Here is a 24,317-nt window from a genome sequence, read left to right as displayed (position 1 = left end):
TTCTGCACAGTCAACACAGCTCTCTCATCCTAACTCACCTAGAAGTCTCTCAATGTCATCCACTACGACACAGCTGAGCTGGGACTTGTACGCATCATCAAAGATCTGGAAAACAGCAAAATGACTCATTGTTAAACCTCAGAAATAAAACTACAATAGTCATGATACGGACTTGTTGACTCATTTTTAAGTAAACTCAACAGTAGTCAGAAGAGTAAACAGAGAATGAAAAAAATCAATACCAAACGACTAGACTCTACCCGCATTTAGTAAAATATCTCAACAAATTTAGAGCTCAGTTTTGTTCATTTACCCTAAACACAGAGCAAAAAACCCAGCTGCCTCTGCGTTTACTTGCAAGCAATGAACAAACCAAAGCAACATTCCTCTGTTTTCTGGAGCTGGGGAAATTCTGTAATGCACACACAACAAACCCACAATTGTAATGCAATTACAAAGCTTTATATCCAAGCTGGTTAGTCTTCATAGCAGTGGAATGGAGGGAAAATGGACCTACTCAGGTACCGATTAAGCCTCCGTATCACCCTTTATAGAGCAGCAAAGCAGTGTGCTGCAAATCTTTGGGTTTGGACAGTGAGTAGCGCTAAGGACGTCAGAGGTATTGGAGGCCCATCTCCAGTGCACCCTGAATTCAAGCAAAGTCCAAAAGGCTCCTTTATGAATCTAAATGACAAATTGGGCTTCCAGCTATGAGCACATTTCTTCTCTTGGAAACTATGCAGTCTTGCAGTGAATTACCCCTTTGTTCTTAGGGTAACATATTTTGTTTACATGCCTAATTCAGTATAATTCAGCTACAAAAAGAATGTGTTAGCTTGTTTCCGTAAATGACACTCCTTAAGATCTCCTTCCAGCTGGCTACTTGAACTGATTTAAGAAGTTCAACTTATTTGTAAATGTCTTTTTTTCTTTTTTCCTTGTAACTTCTGTTCAGCTAACTGTTACCACCTCAAAACTGATTCTAGCAAGATCTGCTCTTGCTAAGTGCAAATCTAAGGCCTTTCTGCTTTCATCTTTGGAGACAGAAATCCAGACTTGCTAATTGCAGGTCAGGTGTTTTGTTCCACTGTCAGTACTGATTATATAATCAGACCCAACTGGCCAGGCCTTGAAATCTTCCCTTCCAGAGCTGATTGCTATGTGCACATACCACTCTGAAACGGCATTCAGAAATCTCATTAAGTTAAGACAAAGCAAAAGCATTTTTTGAAGAAGAATGAGGACAAAAGCTTGTGAGCTTTAAATTTTTATATGCTACCTTCAGTAAGAGCCTTGCCTTAGAATCATAGAATAGTTTCTTTCCTGTCCATACAGAATCATAGAATTGGTAAAGCTGGAAASGACCTCTGGAGATCATCAAGTCCAGCTCTCAAACGAGTGGCCCCTACGGGAATCGAATCACAACCCTGGCATTATTAGCACCATGTTCTAACCAACTGAGCTAAACCTAACCCCCATCCTTTGGGCCTATTTTGTCAGGCTCCATAAAAATACCCAAAACAGCTGTGGTCCTTTCTATCTAAAAGAGCTCCCTTTAATCATTCAGTTGCTGGAAAAACAATTATCAAAACAGCTATTTAACTCAGCTGGAACCTGCTGGTAGCATCTTCCCAGACCAACAAAACAGTTGCCACTTCTTTGCTTTCTGTCCTGTTTAGCAGTACATAGCAGTAACCAGAACACTCTGCATTCATTTATTAGCAGGCCATTAATTAGGAAAATAACTTCCAAAYGTATATAAACATTTCCATGTGAACATATAAGGAATCACAAGGGACCAAAAGCAGTACCAAAATAATACAGATCAGTATCCCTGCATTGAGAAGAATCTGAGATATCAGCAATTCTGCCATAAAGCTTCATCTAGAAGGATTTTTACTGGATTAAACATAAATAGATGCTTAGTACAGAATCTAGTGTGTTTTGACATCACATCCAATTGACTTCATTCTTCCAGAATTACACAGCCCACTCATTGAGTGTTTGCGTGGATAGTGCATTATTACAGAAGGCTCTCAGAAGTTAGGGGCACATTGCTTCTAGGGACACAGCTTTAATATGGTACTGTTTTACACAAAGCAATATATCAATTCACATTTTTCTACAAGATCCATGCAATGATCAGTAAACAGCTGTTTTATTTAACATTCACTGACCAATGTATACTGGGTTTCCCAAAAGGATTCCTAAAGAAACTAACCATCATGGGATAAGAATCATGCAGAGTACCAGTGCTATGACAACATTCATTCAACTTTATAAATAGGTATATGTATAGGAATTGACAGCAAAAAGCACAACCACAAGTCTATCAGTCTTCAGTCTATCAGAAAACACAGAATTGGATTGTAATCAAACAAAACAGTAGGACACTTAAGTACCTTCTTCATAGCTTGGCACTTGGCTGTTTCAGAAAATCCAATCATCTTATCAGGAGAACAGATTTTGATAAAAGGAAAGTTGGATTCTTCCGCTATCTTTGCTGCTAAGGCAGTCTTCCCACTGTGTGGGGGACCTGGAACAACGGACAAACACAATCAATAAACAAATGAGAAAACAGGTCTGGTAAGGCTCAGCAGGGAAGATACTTTAAACATGTTTATACCCCACTCACAGGAATCTGCATTTTGAAATGATTTTTTCTTCTACTTGCAGAAGGCATCAACTAACTCGTAGATCAATGCAGCCCTCCAGACGAAGGAAATTAATGCAACTTATCTGAGTGCGCACAGACTAATTTGCCATAAAAACAATACAGAAGATAATCTCAACACATTTTGCAGACTTGCCCACTGCTGAGAAATTAGTATCTATTAGTATTTCAGAGAATCTTTTTAAAATAGGCTTATGCCTCTTCTGCATATGATTTCTGGAAGTATTGTGGTAAACAAGCCAACTGCATGAATGTCAAGTAAATATTGACAAACACACAATTTATGAATTGCCTAAAATCATACCACAATAACTCAAACAGAGACCAAGGATGTATCTTAATCCATACACTTAATGCAAAGGAATTCTGTGTGCAACAGGGTATTGCATGCTAGCAATACATTGACCACAAACACACAGGATTATTCAGGGGAGCTATTCAGGGTTTCATTTCAAAGCAACAGACTCCTAAGCAATGATAGCATTCCACATTTAGGGAATTTGGGAAAAGAAAGAAAGTAGCGATCAGTAAATAACAAGTATCTATACTAGAGAAGTTTGAAATAGTTTCCCAGACTCTCTATAGTCAAAAACAGTCTAGAGGGCAATTCATCTCTGCTCAGCAGTGGACACCTGTACCAGATGAATTGCTGTCTGCATTCAGTGAATTACCCTGATGAGCTCTCCAGTGACTTCAAGGAGAATCTAGACAACTAACTCAGCTAGAGATGTTTCCACTGTGAAACATCCACATTTAGATTATTAACTGGGTGTATTCACTCCTCTGTTGTTCCAAGAACAGGATTTAGACGTCCCACCAAATCTCAGGCTGAGTTGCCAGTTTTAATACCTGAACATGGGAATATTGACAGGGACTAGTTCTATTTCTCTTCCTATATGTTACGTTTACATGCAGTTACAGGATGGGTAGCTGATGGGGACAGTTTGTAGAAGTCGGTTGTTTTTTAAAATACAGAGTTTTCCTATATTTACCTTCTAGAAGAACGCTAACCAGTGGAGTACGGTCACTGTTCTTAGTTTGTTGAACAAGCAGCTCCCCATCATCCAATACCCTTGTTACAGGATCACCCCACTTAATAATACCATTCATGATATAACTTGCATAGTCTTCCTGGTTGGTTCCAAATGCCTGTATTTTAAGAGAGGAAATATTCATTTTACTCAGTAATTTTACATCACATAAAAAAAACAAAACAGAAACAAACATCGAAGTGACCAGGACCAAAACTCTGGAAGAAACAGAACATTTCAGTTCAAAGGAGTGAACACTGCTAAGGATTATTCATGTTTAGTAATGTCTTTCCATATAGCGTCAGCACAAATTCTAATCAAGGTAAGTTACCAATGCGTTCTGAATCTACACCATTTAAAGACAGTTTTCAAAAATTAAGAGGCTTAAACCTTCTATTAACGTCTAATCTGTCCTTGGTTAACCAAGGTAACTCAAAGCGAAAGTGTGTATACAGCACAGAGAAGGAAATCTCAGTTGCTCTCTTTATTTGTCCTATTCCTCTTCATGATTCTTGAGCCCAAAAAATGATTCAAAACAGAGCCTTACCACTGCAGGCAGAAAGAGGGTCCCCACTTTCACTCCCATTACGCAGAACACAGTGCCCCAAACCACAGTGCACCATCACACATCTGATCACAGAGAGAAGGTCTTAGCTTATGTCATTGACTGTACTGGTTGGACCAACCCTATTACAGGAGTTATATAGGTCCTACTCACTGGTTTGATATCATTCTCCAAAGATGCAAAGAAGTCTCCTCTTGTCACACGCAAGCTTTCTGCCTTCTCCATATCCACTTCCACTTTGTTGCTGGCCTAACAAAGGCAATAACACACAGTGAAGCACAGCATCACAGCACATCACACCTTACCAACTTCCATCCAAAGATTCAGGTCTGTAGTTGGTCTGTATCAATAAGAAAAATGGGTCTGCATTAATATATAAAAATATGGTTCTTAATAAGACATTTAAGACGCATGCTTGGATACCACCGGAGCAACATCATCTTCACAGAGCCACTGCCATGTGCTAGCCTCCACAAAGTCAGTAAGTATCAGCTGTTGCACTCAAAGTTGAGCTTGAGAGTATGCCCATGACCCCACTCTTCAGAGCAGCCACCCCAGCTAAGAGCAGGATGGAGGCTCTGCATCTTCCCCATTGATGCTGATCTATCTTGTCTAAATAACCCAAGTATCAGTGAGGCAGAGACTGGAGCACACCTGGGGACTGATCTCACTGAAGTTTTGATTTCTAAAATTAATGAAGTTATGTAGGGGTCTGTTAGAGTCAATAGAGAACAACAGGCTATAGAAATACTCTTCGTCATGTGTTCTGTCTGCTGGATGGGAAGAGGATGATGCATCCTTCTTTTTGTGACTTTTCACAGAAAGATAAATTAACGTTTGGTTCAACCAATTTCGAATTTCCCTGCTCCATCTTTGGCAACCGAGTCAAAAGTAAGAACTATTCACATGGCCCTATCTCAAGAGAGCTTCAATTGCTATTCAAACCGCACATTACTTCTTCCTACAGGAATAGCCTTTCAGGGGATTGGTAAATATTAGATTTCTTTCTGCTTGGCCTTTATTTGCTTCAGATCAACCACATTCAAGACTCGTCCTGAAGTGGTACTTCCAGGTATTACTTAGAATAAATAAGCAGCAGTTGTTCAGCTCAGACTGCTCTCCTTTCCAAATGAGAAAGGTCACCTTTTTCACTCCTGCCATGCTCAAATTGCTCAGCAACATTTAAAAGCTAATGACTGGGAGAAAACATACAGCTGACACAGCATTACACCCAGTTTTCTCCTGAAATTGTTCCTTAGTCACAGCTACAAGTACTGCCGGGAGATAGCAGAAAATTGCTCACACGGAGCCGAAGGACATTTTAAATTCTTGAAGACAACTTGAAAGCAAGTAGCCTTTACATCTGTAGATTTTTATTCAGATGTCTTACTGAGTATGGCTGCAGCTCTGCAATATGGAACAGCTCCATTTACTAGGATTATTTGTAGATGTGCAAGTATCTCGATTGCCTTGGGCTGCAATCAGGAATTAAATGGATTTGAAACTTTTCCACTCAATGGCATACGTACACTGGCTATTACACACTAATCCTTTGGATGCAATCTACTGAGGATCCTGGGTGGAGTTACAAATACCAGAAAAAGGATTAGTCACAAAAAGGAGGCAGAAGTTGATCTGCAGAAAGCAAATCATCTATCTATAAAGTGGTAAGGCAGAAACCTGTTTTTTAAAGCAACACAGAGATGAGACAAGTGATCTTCTTTCTACCAGTCACAGTGAGGCCTTGAAAAGCTTTTATTAATTTTTTTTCTCTGTTATTCCATAAGAAATATCTCTAGTTTCCAAAACAAGTATAATTTTCTTTGAAATTGACCCTAGTCTAACAACACCACATGCTTGTACGTGAGAGTTCTGTGGCCCTACATGATCTCAAGAGACAAAAATTTGGGATTTCATGACATTTCTTGGAAGAAATTCCAACTAGCGAATGAGACTATTGGAGCCATGATCTGTGTTAAGGAATTGCCATAAAAGATCAAGTGAAGGAAACTGGCTCCTGATGCTAGATGACCACAGAGATAGCTCTGCTGGTCTCTGTAACCTTGGGCTAAGACTGAGCAGGTGGAYGAGAATAACAACAATCACTCTCAAAGACGTGTCTCAAAGACATCCTCTTCTGATCAGGATGACCCACAAGAACGAGCACATCGCTTTGGCGTGAGAAGAAAAATTCACGTTGTGCCTGTCTTATAGAGTGGCAGAAACAGTTTCTGAACAGCAAGCCCTGCAACTCAGCAATCATTTTAAATAAAGATCGACCGATAATACTGTGCCAAACAAATTATTATAACCAGAGGATGGCCGAAACGACAGTGTCCCTTCTCACAAAAGCACCCACCAAGCAGAAAAACAGGATGTCAAATACATCAATATAGTGGATCTTTAGGACAGGTTGCTCGCTTTACTACTGTGCAGAGGGAAACAAAGGTACTTGAAACACATAGTTAATGTATTCCTAAAAGTATGAGCCTTTCTTTCTGTCATAGCCTTCAAGAAGTTATGCATTTTATTTTGTAACACACACTTTGAGAGATTATCAGCAGAGCTTAAATGATTCAGAAGAACCATTCCACATATTTTCAAACGCAGTGTGTGTTCTTGCTTCACGTAGGTGCTTCTGAAAACTAGGTCAGGCTTATAATGTATATTTTAAGTTCTGCAATACTTATAGGAGAGAATGAAATACCTTAGTACATCACTTGGCTGAAAACATCCTCACAATGAATGATAAGAATATCGAAAATACTGTATCAAAGTCTTGGGAAAGAAAAATGAAGTGTGCCCACATGCATATATTACTAAGTTTTCAATCACGTGCTTAAAGGAGGAGATCGCCCTTTTATATTCGCACATTGTCAAGTTCTCTTCTCCCCCTGTGACAGTTTGGTACAACGTGGAACTTTGCAAAACACCAGTGGCTCCCAGCCTCACCTAATATTCAAGTAATGAAAAAGCATCAACTATAAGCAAAATTAATTATTTAAGAAAAATGCTTTGTTCGTTAAGGCATGCAAATATATCTGGAGGTGCTGGAAGTTTTTTTTTTTTTTTTGAGTCAAAATACAAGAATTTAGAGAAACTCTTGACACTTCTGTGTTGCTGTTATGAGAACCAATTAATAGCTTTTCAACTACTATGGTTGCAAAGAGCAGCAGCAGGAGCCATTTTTCTTTTAAGTAGAGTGCTCCTAGATAGAAACGTTTAAGCAGCCAAGTGTAAACAAAAGAGTGGTTTCCTTTCTTCATATCTGAGGCTGAATAGCCTTTTTGCTTAAAAACACGTGAGCACTGTCGGTACTGATGTTGAAAGCTTTTCTCTACAGTGACTTACACCAAATCTTGGCCACTAGAGCAGAGGGGCTCTATCTTTCAGCCACTGTCTATGAATTAATTATCTCATATTTCAACACTGTCAAATACCACGTTTTGCATTTGGATTAATATAACCTGACATTTCATGGCCCTCACAACTTCTCGCCAGTTAAAGATACACTGACCCCAATAATCAGCAAACTTAGGAAACCAAAGCAATCTTCTGGAACGGAGGAAACTGAGAACATTAGAGATCTCTATGAACACTAAGACTTTCATCAAGGGAGTTCTTAGTGGAAGACACTGTACAAGCACTTTCTGAACTCAGACAAGCTTTCAGCATCAACGACATCCTGGAGTAATGAGTTGCACAGCTTAAATAGTTCTTCACACAATGTTTGGTGGTTTTTTTCTTTGCTTTGAATCTGGCCCAGCTGGTATCAATCGCTCTCCTCCAAGCTCGTGTATTAGAAAACAGTAAACAATCATTCCCAATTCACTGACTTCAGTCCACTTATGATGTTACAGACTTTTTATATACCTTCACCATATTTTTTCAGGATGTAAAATCCTAGTCTAACCCTTCCTCCTATGAAAACCCTCCTATACCTTTGACCTTCTCCACTGGCTTTGGGCATCCTAATTCATTCCATATCCCAACTACCATATTCTTTCCCATGTGATTTCTGAGATGGGTGCCAAAGGACTGCATAGAGTAATGAAGATGCAAACACACCAGGGATTTATCCGCAATACAATCACGGCTTCATTTTTGCTCTCTATATCTCTGCTAGTAATTTCTAATGTTGCATTTGGGGTTTTTTTGACTGATGAGGACTAAGCTGATATTTCAAGATTATACTAATTTGAAGAACTTGCCCCCAAGCAATGGTCAGTTCAGTCCCTATCACTGCCTATACATTTCAAAATTCTCTTTTTCCTTGTACACTTAAATACACTGATTATGTCTTGTCCATCCACTCAGTATTTCATATTCCTCTGCACTTTTCCACAGGTGACCTTCATCTTTATAACCACAAATAGCTACAAGCTTGTAACCTTGCTATTCCTCCCCTCTTTCCAGATCATTTATGAATATATTGAGCTGCACACGCTGTGGCAGAAATTCCTCCGATATTTCACTTCCTACTCTTCTTTCCCGGGTTTCTTTTCAATTTTCATAAAATATACCAACAGATAATTATCTTCCATTCCCACTGAGGCACTAAGAACCACTCAGGTCAGGAGATGAAAGATGTAAGTTAATGAAAACCATCTCCTAAGACATGCTGAAACATAAACATTCAAGAAAAGACTCCACAGACAACTTTTTTCTCTTTGCCCCAGTGAGAGGCAGTAGGACTGACCTTGATGTGTCTGTTCATAGCGGTAGACTGTGCAGCCCGAACTAAACCTTCTAATTCAGCACCACTGAAGTTTTTAGTCTCAACTGCCAGTTCTCCAATGTCCACATCTTCAGCCAGCAGCTGATGTTCTCGCATCCGTACTGTGTGGATATGAAGAATCTGAAATCGACCTTTCTCATCCGGCAAACCTGAGATTTTAAACAGAATGAACGTCAACTAGTGCCTCAGCACCGCAACTGCAGCACAGCCTTTTCCTCTGCTCACATCCAAAGGCTATTTCTCCCCACAATTCATTCTTTCAAGTAGAATAGTTGACAAAGCTTTTTATCTGAGAACCTCAAACACACTTTCTTTACCAAAGTCTTTCCTTCAACTCCTTGAAGCTGTATTAGTTTGGAAAGACTGTGGCTAATTTTTAATCAGTGCTAATCCTTTCTCATTACTGTCTACCTGCCTGACCTCTATTAATTCTCTATGCACAGCTATACACTTATTTACCCAATTTCCCCTCCCACCCCCTTTTTTTGTATTATGCCAGGAAGAAGCACAGGTCCTTTCTAATATTCTTCCTTCATTCAAATGAATGTCTTTGTATCATAATCTCCTGCAAATTTGAAAGTACCCACAATGTATGTGCTCTACATGATTTTAAGTCACAGCTAGTGCTTATGTTGCATATCTTGTCCTTCCATCTTCCATGAGCTACATATATAGTACGGCCTGATATAAACAGCTTCCTACAATACTCTAGGATGGCCTTAACACGATCAGTTCTCACTGCCTGGGTTATCTCTGTGGCTGCCTCAGTAGCCATCAGTCTCACTTCCTCGTTCTTTGTTCTGCCCAAAATCTTCCCTTTGCAGCTATCACAAAAAGTCTTTCCTCTTTCTGACTTTTTGAAAGAGTAAAGTTACCCTTTAACGATAGGAAAAAAGTCCCCAGTGAGCTCTCAAGATTAAACTGAGAGATCAGATTTCAAGAATTCCCCAGCAGTTCAGACCAGCACAGACAATTATAATCTCCTTTGCCTTCCTCTGCAGTACAGTACCATATGATTTTTAGGATTATCTGGACATTTTCATCTAATTCTCTGTAATTGAAAGGACAAGGATGTTAGTGATGCTCTCGGCCTTGCCTACTCTCTTCATAGAGCTTATTACAGTTCGAGACATGTTTTTTATTTTTTTAATCCTCAGAGCCTCGCTCAGAGCAGAGGAAATATTGTGTGCACACCCGTGTGTGTGTGTGCATGCACGCCCATGTGTGTGTGCGTGCACGCAGTGTTAGAGAAAAATGCTTTATAGGTTCTTCTAAACTAAACATTTGCACCTGCAGGCATGAATCTAATTTGATCTGGGCCTAATTTCTCACTAAATCCTACATTATCACATATTCTATTATTAGATCTGGGAATGGTGCCAGGCAGATATGTACAATTACAAAAATCCTTTTCAAATGCTACTAAAAAACATTGGTCTTTTCCAGCTCACTAGAATAACTTGCTAAGAGAGTTCTTTGGCCTGCTTTTTGAACCACTGATGCATGTGACCCAGACCTACTGATTTCAGAAGGTCTAGAATATTTAGCCAATGCTGTTAGCATTTGCAATTATTGAAGTGAAAGTCACTATTATCATTTTATGCAAAAAAAATGCATTTTCCAATAAAATATTATAGGCGGAGCTGCATAAAGTTTACCAGCTATGCTGTTCTGGTCAATCGTTCACACTAGGACAGACGTCTGCTTTACTGTTTTAACTACCTGTGAGTTTATGTATTGACATACACTAGCCTTCTTACCAATCTCCATTTTCACTTCCAGTCTCCCTGGTCTCAGCAGAGCCTCATCAATCAGGTCAGGTCTGTTGGTCATTCCTAAATGTAAAGTTGAAACCAAAATAAGCATTTGCTAAGCTTACCAGCTAGGACCCCAGCTCCTGAATATACTCCATAAAGTTAAGAGGAGACTCAGGGAGTCTGCATAGAAAACAAACAAAATATACCCATCTCTAGAAATACTGGGAATGTCATGCACTGAAGCAGTCACAGCAACAGGGATCAAACCAGAGTCTAAGCAAAGAGACTTTCATGGCTTTAAGAGGCTTGACTATAGCAGAGCAGGTTCTCCCCAGCTCCGAGTCCTACCTATTACTAATGGTAAAGGCAAGCGTGGGGCACGAAAGGGTCACACGCTCCACAGGACAGCGAAAGTAAGTCTCAGGCCATCTAGAATAAGGTTGTAGTGGACAGCCATTCCTTTGAGAATTTAATTGAACAGCTCATATCATCACAGGAATTCATGAAATAACAGGTATTACAGCAACTTATATTAGCAGTGAGATATGCGTGCACACACTGCAGCACTGAGCAAGCTGGGTCTGACACATGCCAGATTTAAGCAGAATGAGAGACTATGGGCAGGGCTCATGGAACCAGGACAACCAGACGGCACAGACAGAGAAGCCCCAGATCTTCATATGCTGATACATCAGTACATACCGTTTCTTGCTTGCTTTCTTAAACTATGAAACACCTGTTAAAAATTTCCTCATCTCCCTTCAAATAAAAGCAGCAATACCACCCTGCTACATTACCATTTTGCTTTAAAACTCTGACATTTGGATGAGTTTAAACACATCCAATACCATTAACAATCATTTAGGTGATATGCAGTAAGCAAAATTTCAATGATTTTCCACAAGATCCCATAATAAGACAAACAGGACCACCATACCAATGACTAGGATGTTATTGAGCTGCTCCACTCCATCAATTTTAGACAGCAACTGGTTTACAACGGTATCGTGGACTCCAGTGCTACCCGCCATGCTCCCTCTCTGCTTGCAGATTGCATCAATCTCGTCAAAAATGATGATATGAACACCACTGTTTGCTCCAAGCTATTGGAGAGAAAAACATGTCAGGAATGCTGCAAGTCATCACTGAAAGTAATCCAATCAAAACAATAACTTCTCAACACGATCAGCCACGGAGATACAAAACACTGGTATCTCAATGTGCTTTTTTAATATCACATGCTCTGTATTACACCCCTTTCCAGAATCACAGGATACCATTCTCCAAAACTGTGTTGTTGACAGGCTTTGTCCAAATATAGGACTTTATAGTTGGCAATGATATGAGAAGCAGAGGCTCAAGGGACAGGACTAGCCTGAACAGCAAAAACACAGTCCCAAAGTTGGAGCACACAGCCCAGACAGAGGGTCACAGTACTTAGTATCCAGAAAATCCCCCTGAAAGGGAGAAAAAGAACAAAGTACATCTGTGGAGTGATGCACCCGATGCTAGATATACCCTAAGTTGTACTAAAACTGGAAATTTGCTTGCCAGAGTAACTTTGTTCTTCATGTTTTTGAGGGGTCCGTTCATTCTGTGCCATTCAGGAACAGAACTGCTTATTTCCAGGTTCACTCAAAGGTGAAGCACTTGCAGCTGGTAAGAGAATAGGATACTTTTTGTGACCGCATCTATGTATTATGAAGCTTTTCCCCTTCAAATTTCACTTCTTTAATGTCTTCTGTGGACAGTGGAGACCATGTTAATAGTGGGTGAACATGCTGTCACTGGCAATCTGCCCCAGATACAAGTCATTACAATACCAACCTTTTCGAGACCTTTCTAATCTCTCAGCTTGTCATCAGGACCATCCCCTCCAGCCAATATAAAGTCTATTTTAACAGGTGTGTTATTGCAAAGGAAAAGGAGCTCACAGATTTCAGTTATATTGCAACAAGCAGAGAGAAGGAGATTGTTTGTATCTGTATGGGTTCCCATGCAAAGCTGACTTACTGATTAACAAGTCTATTGCAGAAGAAAATTAAATAATACCAAGCCACTATCAAAATGTGCAATGTTGTTAGGCTTAACTAAAATTAAGGGACACAATGTCCTTTGGTACCGTCTTCTGAAAAGATTTCTCTATATTTAACTGTCGCTTACCGAAATTGTCTTTTCTTTACCAAAAAAACTGTAGCAAAATTAAGGGATCCACAGCACAAATGAAAAAAGTATTTACACCTTCAAACTATCACTAGCTATCAAAAGCCCAATCTTCAGTATTGAGTAAAAAGCAAATTTGGTAAAAACAGAGTCTTTGACTCCATTTCCATTTTTGAAGATTCATATTCTCTAGTTTCAAGACAAAATTCTTATTCATTAATTTTCTGCTGATAAAAATTAGTAATGTATTGCTTACAATGCTTTAAAAACACTCGATTGAACTATATTTACACTATAGTTATGTAACCCAAAATCTTGAAGCCAGGAAAGCTTATGCTTTCACTCATGCTATGTTATTTACCATCTGAATTCACTAGCAAAAATCCAACTAGACTCACTGGTTCCAAATTTTAAAAAGGAGCAAAACTTTTAGCATCCTACTTTTAACCACTTTCTGAGCAGCTGATGCACTGTATAATATAATGTAACCACAAAAAACATGACACAGAGCCATCATATACAATAGCAACTCAAAGCTTCATCACTTGTTTAGGATGGGTCTAACCACATTACTTTAAAATAACTCTGCATGAAAGCTAAACAAACTGTCTATCTTCAGCACGGGGCGTTTCTTCTCACCCTGGGCTCAAGCATGGCTAGCTAAGAGACAGGCTACCTTTTCTGGTTCTATTTTTTTTTTTCTTTTTTTAAACCAGTACTGCGTGTATCTGTAGAACACTAATATTTAGTGACTTGCAGTGAGTAACCACAATCACGAGCCAAGCAGTGACTCAGTCTTTTAATGCAAGCAGCAATTTTCTGATTATAAACTTCCTTTCTGGTCATTCCTTACGCACATTCATATTGACCATGCTATTTATCTATGTTTACATTACCCTTCTTTGCTCTTCTTCTGCATCAGCAAACAGCTTGCGGATATTGGCCTCAGACTCGCCCACATATTTATTGAGGATTTCTGGACCATTGACCACCTTTGGTTCTCTGGCATTCAGCATCTTGCCAATCTGTCTAGCCATGAGTGTTTTACCACAGCCTGGAGGTCCATATAAGAGAATACCTTTCACATGCTTGCAGCCTAGAACAAGAGAGAACAAGTTTAGAAAGCAGGCTAACATAGGAAAGAGCAATAGAGTGATGAGGGAATTGCTATTTAAAATAGGGGTACTTTTACAAAGAACTTATCGAGATGTGCATTAGCCTTAGCTCCGTTCAGCGCCTTCATCAGTGAGATACAAACGCAGGATTGCTAGACCGCATCCACATCATTCCAATGATTGCAACGGCCAGCAAAAAATAATTCATAGAACAGCATGAATACTCTTCCATACATTAGGCATGCTAAGTCAACAGCTGAGAGCCTGAAGGACAACTTCAGGTCAGCAGTACAAAGCAACAGAGACCACTTGGTAAACAAGGGTCAGACGAACAGGTGAGTAAGTCCAACAAAACACAACAGGTATGTCCTAGGACACTGGTCATCTCCAGACAGCAAGGGATTGCAGATGCTTTTTTAAATACCATACACCTTGAATGCCAAGCAGATACACCAGCAATTTAAGACAAACGTGCTAACTCTGGTTTATTTTTCTCTTCTCCTAGAGGGACATATAGCACATACAAAGGTAATCTTTCTTTTTAAGAGAGTTTCAGTTGAGTTTAATTTTCAAGTGTGTAAGGAAAAAAAAAGCATCAGATCCTCAAAGTTACTCAGCTGAATGTGAACTCCCAGTGTAGGTTTAGATAAACCAGACTAATATGATTCTTGAATCAGAAAGCAAAAAACACCATGTAATATTGCCTAACTTTTTACCCCTGCATAGGCCTTTAAAAAGTCCCACATGGAATACATCTATTTCTGATTTCAAGTTTTTTAGGAAAAAATATTTGGAAAATTGAAAAAAGCTTCATAAGAACCATTATAACCATCAGAGGCCTAGAAAGCTTGACTTGTAACTAGACAGAAAAAGTTTAATTTATTCAAATAAAATAATAAGACTTCAATTACAACCTATGAGCACTAACATCAAAATTCTCTCCTCTAGGAAAACAGCAGACCCAATGGATGCAATCTAATGCTGAACACGTTCAAATTAAAAATGAGGCTCAAGTCTCCTAAGCTTACACACAACTGCTTGAAAGAGGTTCCCAAGTGAAAACAAGGAAGGTTTTCCTACAAGATTCATGGAATTTTGGATATACAGCTTGTGAGCCTCAGATGTATTTTATCAATTGTCTGAAAATCCTCATGTCTGAGTATTTTATGCTCTGCCTTATACTGTGCTAAAGGAGGCGGTGATACAAGCACATATCTATGATGAAGTTGGTTTTCATTAAAGAGACTATCAGCATTTAGCCAAATAGCAAAAGTAACTGCATGAAGACAAAATCTTTTTTCTGGGAGTAGCCAAGGAAAATAGAAATAAGCTGCAGAAGAAAGAAGACATAAGCAATATATTGCCTGATTTATAAGACAGCGACACGTAGAAGATTGCTTCAGTAGAAGAGCAAGTTTGGATATTGTCTGGTCACAGAATGGTGAAGAAGTAGAAAAGAGAAATAAATAACTTTTTTTTTCCCTAGATCCTTGTATTTCCAGTAGACCTCCTTTTTCTATTTTTCAGTTGGAAAATTATGAGTAAACACATTTATTTTCCACACTCAGGACACAGCAGATATTTTAGTAACTTATTTCTTACTACTCAATGTCAAGCACAACTAGAAGTATTAGTTCCTCACTATCTCTTCACCTTGCCCATGGGAAAGCAAGACATGCAGACAGCAAACTGCTCAACCCACAAAGGCACAAGACCTCCCTCTCACGTTTTACAATGTTTAGCCATGCACAGCACCAACAGCAAGTTGACAAAGCTCTGCATTTACTGCCTTTTCTCTATATTTCTCTACATCTATATATGTGTATCACTATCATCCTCGCCTCCCAAACCTACAGGGCATCCCATGGAGAGAGACCTTGAGTTAGCTCTATCCAGCAGACCCTACAGCAAACAGCACACTTGGGAGTTTGAGCAGTACCAAGCAGTTTTCATTAGCAAGGATCTCCACTTTGAACACAAGTGTTTATTTACCAGGGTAGGGAATTCAGGAGCTCTCTCTTTCTCCCTCCTACTGCCACACAAAACCCTCACACACATAGAGTGGAAAACAAGCAAGGAACACAAGATATGACTAAATTGGAAGACGAAAAATTGCGTTTTGTCTCAAGAAGAATTGGATCAATCTAAAACCTTTAAGACTTTTAGATATTAATTGAGGAAAAAAGCAATATATTAGTAGAAACAGTTCCATGCAGTAGATGACATTCATAATGTGTTTATTTTAGGAGATTACATTCCTGCTGATTGACTTTTTAAAGCATGTAAACCACGTAACAAGAGTCCTGCAGTGCTTAAGAGATACATTAACAGCAAAGAAATGAAGCAACCTGTGATGGCACTGAGCTTAGACYTGGAGGACCTGAGCTCACTTCTTAGCATTATCAAAAGCTCAATGAGCTTGGGCACATCAAGTTACTTGTCATGCCTTTCCATCCTGGTTTCCAACTTGACTAGATAAGTTCTTCCCCATCTAGCACGCCCTGCTAGCACAGAGCCCTCCCTGTGGCACAGCCCTCAAGAGAAAGATCTGCATTTAAGGAACAAGTACATCTCTTGTATTCACTTAGCCATACTCAGCTGTGGTTTCATTTCATTTATTCCCAGATAATAAAGATTTCAGTCAGAATAACTGCTCAGTACAAAAATCTTTATTATGATCTGCACACACTGCTCCCTCTTTTCCACGTTATTCATGATAGATTGAAATGAAGTTGCAAGAGAACAACATAATGAGGAGTTTTTGACGCCTATCAAAACCTCAGAAAGCAACAGTACTGCACCGGTGAGCACAGCAGTAAAGCTCAAAGCTTTTTCTGGGCTTCTCCCCAGGGAAAAGTCTTACTAAAGAAAAAAAGAAAAAAGAAAGAAAGAAAGAAAACGAGAGGCAGTTCAGAAGAATTCATTAGTCAACTTTCAGGCATCCAGGAGTCAAAACCATGAACAAAATATACTGTCAGTAAAGACTAATTTCACACATGAACAAATAAGGTACGGATAAATTAAAAGCTATTCCTGTCAAATCAATGTCACGAAAGTTATTGTTAACGTGTTTTGTGGAGGAACATGATCACCTATGTAGCCGAACAGCACAAACGAGGATTTGGATGATGAGTGATTCTTTGAAGAGAAATCCCAAGCACAGAAACTTGCTGATGCCCAGACAGCTCCTCAGTGCTCCAGCGAGAGAGGCTATCAAAAGGCTACCAGCATGTAGGAGGCATGGAAATTGTACTATACAATTTCATTTTTCTCTAACACCCTTTAAAAAAATAAAAGAAAAAAAAGACCACACCACAGGGAATGGTCTCATCGTATTTTTTTTCTAGCTTTCCTGCAATAAAAAGGCTCTCTCCTAGGAGGACTTATAACCTAGTTATACCTGCTAGAATTTTCTCTTCTGCAGCCCAAAGCAAAGTGAACTTCTTGAAAAGCCCCCAAATTCCCCTCGCCTGTGTGAATAAATGCAGTCTTAACAAAGCACTAGCACACTGCACCTGAAGTCTTATCTCAGCTTTTGGACAGATTTGTTTAAAAAAGCCTCACAGGATTTTCCTCTCTTTGTACTCAAACTTACCATGAGAAAGCGTCATGTCTCATCATGATAAGCCCGGAAAAAAAAAAAGAGTTGCTGAAAAGAGAGAAGAAAAGAAGGCTGGACAAAGCTAGCCTGCTGCTTCAGCTTCCTACCTGCCAAAGTCCTCACACTTTACTAGGCCATTAGCTACTCATCCCACTAGAGCAAAAAGATCAACTGTAGGACACAGCAGGTTTCAGATCTCAGAAACAACCTGACATCTAACTGTTGAACCTCATAAAGACAAGGCTGGACCACCATGGGACAGGCCATGTTTGCTCTTCAGCAACTAACAGGCACACATGTTCCCCCACATCTGAACATCAAAGACATAACAAACCATAAGACTTGGTTCACACTGAATATACACTGAACATGGAAAGCATTAAGTGGGCGCTGACTCTTGCTCAAGTGGAAAAAACATCCTTGAAACCAAAGCAGTTAGTTCCTCTTAAAATAAAATTGCCACAAGCTACTCCAGTAGAGATTTCCTTGCATGACTACATTCACCCGGCTAAAATTAAAGTTTTAAACATAAGTAGGACTTTATTAAAATAGACAGGTGATGACAAACTACAAATGTTAAGTCTCAAATCACAGTGGGATCCCATGCACCACACAGGAATTTTGATTAAGTTTATCTCCACTTTGCTGATTTCACCAATGTAGCCAAATGTCAATACTATTATGAGAATATTATAAACGTAAATTATTAGCAGCGCAGACATCTCTAACTTGTTAGCCTAACCAGTAGGGCTCCAAATCAAAGGTCATTCTTGTAATGGGATACTTAATTATACAATCTAATGACATATGGTTAAACGCTGAATAGGTACATCAACAGGAACTGCAAAATCTGCACGGAAAACATTCTATGCAAACTATTAGGGGAAAATCATGAAAACTGGTAAGAATGGGATAATTACTAATGTCCCCAAAAGAAGTCAAACACTTTGAACCAGAATATCAGTTCCCCAAAGATAAAATGAAGTTTATTTGTTCATTTTTCACTATTCATTTCTTTGAAAGATCAGAAGAAATGTTTTAGTATAATACGCACTTTCTACTTGGGAGCAGAATTCCCCTTTTCATTAAAATCAAAGCATTTTGGTGCGATTGTATCGTTCAGATGCACCTATCAGGAATCTACATCGATAGTAAAGTATTGATCCTGAATACATCAGGGAGAGATGTTTATCTTTTCACATTAATCTTGAAGCAGGTTAGAATAAGATTAGGGTGCCTGGACCTCACCTCCCACATAGACCCGACTTTCCATTAACATGGTTGGGTGGAATTTCCCCCTCCTCTCATCCCATAAACCTACCATTATTCTAGCCCAGATCACCACCTCCAGTTAATCTTCGTGTAGGGTATACGTGATAYCGTCAGGTATGAAGTAACTTGCTTCTGTTTTTAACTCAAAGCAGGCACTAGCAAAAGGCTACACTTTAAACAGAAGTTTTTATCTTATGTGGACCTTCAACATAAGATGAAAATGATTTGTTTGATGTAACAAATCATTTGCTTCTCTAAGGAGAGGACATGCAAGTCAGTAACTTCCTTCTAGACCTTCAAAAACCATCTCCCAGCTTTCTCACCGTATCTTTTATTTATTCATATATATATGTGAGAAGTTTTTTAATGTATGTATAAGGAAGCAATAATTAGATTTAGGGCAACAATAGGACATTTATCAATTCCTGATAGAACATGCTAAAAAAGGAAAATAAATCAGCTTTAAAGGGGCTTCCAACACAATGCCTTTGGCGACACAAACAAAATCATGACTCAAAAAAAGGCATTGCAATAAGTATGTATACAAAGTAAACTTATCTCTAGAAGAAGTCACCACTCCAGCAAAAAAGAGCAAACACCTTTGCCTCTTAATAGATGAGTTACAAAAATGTAGCTAATTTAAGATGAATATTATGCGGACTCGTTGGATGCAGTGCAGAACACAGTGCTTGATGTTTATATTCACATCCCACCTGGGTGTTAATAGCTATAAATCTCCTCAGCATTCTCTACTCTTTGAAGTAAAGTAAAGCTGGATCATTTCTATCTACCTATAAAGTCAATATGATGTAATTTGTAAATACTTTATGGAATACTTACCCACGAAGCATTACAGAATAAACAAGTCTGAGCATAACAAGGTCACTGGATGTCCCAAGGCCCAGTTTTCTAACTAGAGCAAAATTGTGGTTGCCAATAAATAGTGATGTCTGCTAATTAAAGAACGTAACTATAGCCACATGAAGTGAGAGCAAAAGTCCTTACAGCCTAGTATCTGATGATGATGACCAGTCATCAACACAGAAGTGTATAAAACCAAGACAAGCACCTGCTACAAAAATACCTCTCTCCCACCTCCTACCACACACAGCTCGAGCATCTCCTGAAAAACATTCCCTATGTTTTAAGAAACTACTGAGGGATTTCTCTCCCATGTCCATCTCTAGTTTCTCTCCGAACCTGCAAAATTCTCTCACTTACAGCTTCTGTAAGATAACACAGGAATTCCTTGCAGCACATTTCATGAAGAGCCCCTTCCCTTTATTCTGAGCCTGCCATTTGCAAACTTTGCTTCATGTTCATGCTCCTGTATTGAAAGAGCAAATATTTTTCCTTCCTGGCCATGCAGAATTTTGTAGCTCTCTCTCACATCCATCCCATTTGTCTCTTTCCAAAGCTGAAGATCTTCAAGCAGATTCTCTTCTTGCAAAGAAGGGTTTCCACTCTAATCATCCTGAAGGCCTCCTCCAAACCTTTTCCAGTTTTACTACATCCTTTTTGAGAGTGAAGACCAGAATTGCATCCAGCATTCCAAATAGGAACAAAACACAGATATATAGTGGCATAATTAAATTCTACATTAGTTTTTGATTTATTTTTTCTTAAGAATTCTTAAAGTTCAGGTAGAAATTGAATGGCTCCCATTAAGCTTTGAGCAGGTGTTTTTTATATCTATTATAGCCCCAAAATTTTGCTCTTAAATGGAAGGTTAGCTCAGAATCCAGCTTTTACAAGTTTACAAGGATTTTTTTTTACTTCAGGCACATTGATTTTCACTGACTGACACAGAGTTTCACCAGGTCTTTTACCACCAAGTGGCTCAGGCTTGGAAGATCCTTCTGCGGGCTCACAGGATAGTTGAGGTTGGAAGGATCTCTGGAGATCATTTAGTTCAACCCCCTAGCTCCAGCAGAGTCAGCTGGGGCAAGTGGCCAGGATCACATCCAACTGAGTTCTGATTATCTCCAAGAACGGAGACTCCAAAACCTCTCTGGGTAACCTCTACCAGAGTTTAACCACTCTCATCATAAAGACGTGTTATTTGTGTTTCAATTCATGCCCATCACTTCTTGTCCTATCACTGGGCACCACTGAGAAGAATCTGGCACCATCTTCTTTACACTCTCCCAACAGATATTTATACACAGCCTTCTCTTCTGCTGGGTAAAGAATCCCAGCTCTCTCAGACTTTCCTCAATGACAGATGCTCCAATTCCTTAAATGCCTTTGTGGTCTTTCCCTGGAGTTGCTCTAATAAGTCCATACCTTTCTTGTAGAGAAGAGTCAAGACCTGGACAAAATACTCCAAATGTGTCTCACAAGCACTGAGTAGAGGAAAAGGATCACCTCCCTCAACCTGGCAACACTCTTCCTAAAACAGCCCAGGATGCTGTTGGCTTTTTGGCCCCAAAGGCTCGCTGCTGCTGGCTGTTGTTCAGCACGGTGTCCACTGGGACCCCCAGGTCTTTGTCTGCAAAGCTGTTTTCCAGCCAGTCAGCCCTCAGTATGTACTAGTGCATGGGGCTATTACTCCCTAAGTGCAGGAGTTCATATTTCCCTTTGCTGAACAGCCCTGAATCCTGCAGAACTTGACTGTGACTTTCCTCCATTAAGGAGTGCTGACTAGTTATTCCTACTTTGTTCCTTCAACCATTTATCTACCCACACACGACCTTCCCTCATGTTACTGGCTTCATAACTTCCTTCAAGTCTGTGCTATGGGGGAAGTTTGGGTGGTCTGAGGTCAATCTCTATGATTTGAAGAAGGTGAGGGAAAAGGGTGTCAGAGAGTGCACACAGAAGTCTTCAGGTATGCTGAAGAAGAGCTAAGTGATCAGATTCAGCCACACCGGCCACAGGGAACCACATGCTTCAGAGTGAGAAGAGGCTCATTTTATAAGACTGTTATAAAGAAAACACATAGGAAAGTGTTGGTCCTCTTCTMAGTGGAGAAGAAAGCCATCAACAATGCAAAGTTCAAACTGCTAAATAATTATTACTTGAGCGAAAACTTCGCATGCTGAATGCCAGCCAATATTAAAGCCTGTAGGCAAGAACTGAGCACAGAATAGTATAAGAACAAGTTACCGCCCAAAAGTATTAGATACTTGCAGATTACCTGGATTTGACTTTCACCTAAGTGCACTCGGAGTGCGTGAAACAATCTCAGAGACACTGAGACTTTGTAGAAGATGGACAAAACATTTCTGGGGGAAAGAGGCTGAATGTCATCCATGACTTCATAAAGTGAAAAGAAGAGTCGGAAAAAAATAGAATTGTCACTAACCTAATTCCTGGAAGAAGTCGGGGACAAAGCATTTTTAACTAGGTAAAAGAAAGCAAGGATATGAATAATTGCCAAAAGGAATTTATTAGATTGGTTCGACACAACTTCCCCCTAGGAAAGGATAGCAGGTCATGAAGGGGTTGAGGGAAAATAAACAAACAAATAAAATAATCAGTAGAGGGGGATTCAGACGTTCATAAAGCTATAATAAGTCTTACACACCCTCACAGGAACACAGCTTGAATGAAGTTAAGGTAGATGAAAAGTGGTTGGGACAGAGGGAACAAAACAAAATTAAAAAAGAAATTTTTGAAACAATTCTCAACAGCTCATTGTCAAGAGTGGAAAGAGAAAAGACCTACCCTGGATTCACTGCTATGCCATGCTTTTACTAACAGCCTGGAAGATGGAACAGAATGCACTTAATAAGCACACCACAAAACTACAACAGCTACAAAGACACTGAAGGGCAGGATAAAATTCATTTGAAAACAATGTCATTTTCAATGCACAGGTTTCTACATTTGGGTAGGAATAATTAACCGCATGTTGCAAAACAATAGAAAAAAATTATATTGATTAAAAACAGGAACACACCATCAAGATACAAACAAACTCTGCTAATTTACTTGGAATTACTTGGCACCTCAGATGGTTACTGTACTCTGTTTTAACGGCATTTTAAGACCCAAGGAAGAGAAATAACAATGATCAGCAGTCTAGAGATCATAGCTTATGAGAGAAAGTAAGAAACTGGGATCTTGCCTTGAGAAGACTGAACAGAAACATGACCAGGGAAGTATATAAAAGCCAGAAAAACAAAGAAACATTTCAATTGTCTATAGTACAAATTGCTACAAGACTGAGACTAAACATTTGGAATATTTTGAAAGTAAAGATACTCTAAGGAGTGAAATAAGGCATCTTGGGAACTTCCAGCATTTCTATCACTTCAGTATACAGGTGAGACAACATGTCTGATACAGACTTCTCATAAACATTATCCTGTTTTAGGAATGAACTAAATGAGATCCTCTCCAATTTTATTTTTCTCTTACAGCATCCGAGTACTTCAAGAACATTAAGATATTAACATAACTTGGAAAATAACTGAGTATTGGATTCCACCTGTTGAGTGAAGACAAGAAAGAAAAAGATCCGAGTATCTGCTAACTTGAATGTTCATGCTGTGTTTGTCAATACTCCACTTTTAGATGGCGAGTTGTACTTCAAATACACAGGGTATTGAGACTAACTGATCCCAAGAGGTCAGAGCACAGGGTAAGATGGTTACCAAGAACAGGAAATCACCTCCAAAACGTCTAATTTAACCCACGTATTGATGGTAACAGGAGAGGACAAGGAACAGGGCTTATATTTCAGTCTCTCAACAGAAGTGTGATCTGTCAAGCCAAACATTTTTCTACTTGTTATTAGATTTAAACAAGTACACATACATATGAAATCTGCTTTTTGAAGGTTTCTAAAGTGATCATTTTGCAATGTAAGTGATGAAAATCACTTCCCTCACGAAAGTAAAGATCGTGTTTAGAATACATGGAGACACGAATGGTCTTTAAAAAGGGAAACAAGAGAGTTGAATACTAGTGTTCTCCTTTGATGACTTAAAAGGGGGTTTTTTGGTTGAAATTTAAAGTGTCAGATACTGAGTATCAAAACTTTGAGCCCAAATGGTTGAACACTTGTTGAAGTTGGAGAAATAGAATAATAAATATTCAGCAATTCTAATGTAAGACAATGCCAGAAGAAACTGAATGAGCTGAATTTAAAGTGCCAACAGAAAGAACTAGCATTTAGCATGGATTTGAAGAAAAGGCTTATCTGCAGGAATGAAAGTACAATATTTATCAAATACAAAGGACCAACTATAGTCTGAAAAAGAAGATGCCTATGAGATACAAAGAGTGACCAAAACTAGTCTTAAGCAACTTGGTGGAGGCGAAGCAGTAGAAAGGCTGCAGTTCATCACTAAGGCTGCAGTTCATCACAGCTTTACTTTGAGCTAAACATCACAGAGAATTGGAAAGGGGTTGAAAAAGAGGAGGATTCCGTAAAAACACTGCTTGTGTAGAT

At 39.2% G+C, this 24,317-nt stretch overlaps 1 protein-coding gene across 2 annotated transcripts in view; it reads right to left on the bottom strand.

Annotated features, from left to right (window-relative positions):
* The window catches only part of NSF (N-ethylmaleimide sensitive factor, vesicle fusing ATPase), an 81,353-nt gene that overhangs the window by 19,078 nt on the left and 37,958 nt on the right, over window positions 1-24,317 (bottom strand). For both annotated transcript variants that reach the window (XM_085316162.1, XM_085316161.1), the window contains exons 9-16: window positions 13,825-14,024; window positions 11,703-11,868; window positions 10,769-10,843; window positions 8,970-9,157; window positions 4,424-4,519; window positions 3,667-3,823; window positions 2,403-2,536; window positions 39-105 (exon numbers count right to left, since the gene is read on the bottom strand). In XM_085316162.1, the coding sequence (XP_085172288.1) occupies window positions 39-105; window positions 2,403-2,536; window positions 3,667-3,823; window positions 4,424-4,519; window positions 8,970-9,157; window positions 10,769-10,843; window positions 11,703-11,868; window positions 13,825-14,024 (1,083 nt within the window). The remainder of the gene's footprint in view (window positions 1-38; window positions 106-2,402; window positions 2,537-3,666; window positions 3,824-4,423; window positions 4,520-8,969; window positions 9,158-10,768; window positions 10,844-11,702; window positions 11,869-13,824; window positions 14,025-24,317) is intronic.

This window comes from Rhea americana, unplaced genomic scaffold (genome assembly GCF_003343005.1).
Source record: "Rhea americana isolate MKP2758 unplaced genomic scaffold, rheAme1 scaffold_453, whole genome shotgun sequence".
NCBI classification, from domain to species: domain Eukaryota; kingdom Metazoa; phylum Chordata; class Aves; order Rheiformes; family Rheidae; genus Rhea; species Rhea americana.
This window is presented reverse-complemented; position numbering and strand designations above follow the sequence as displayed.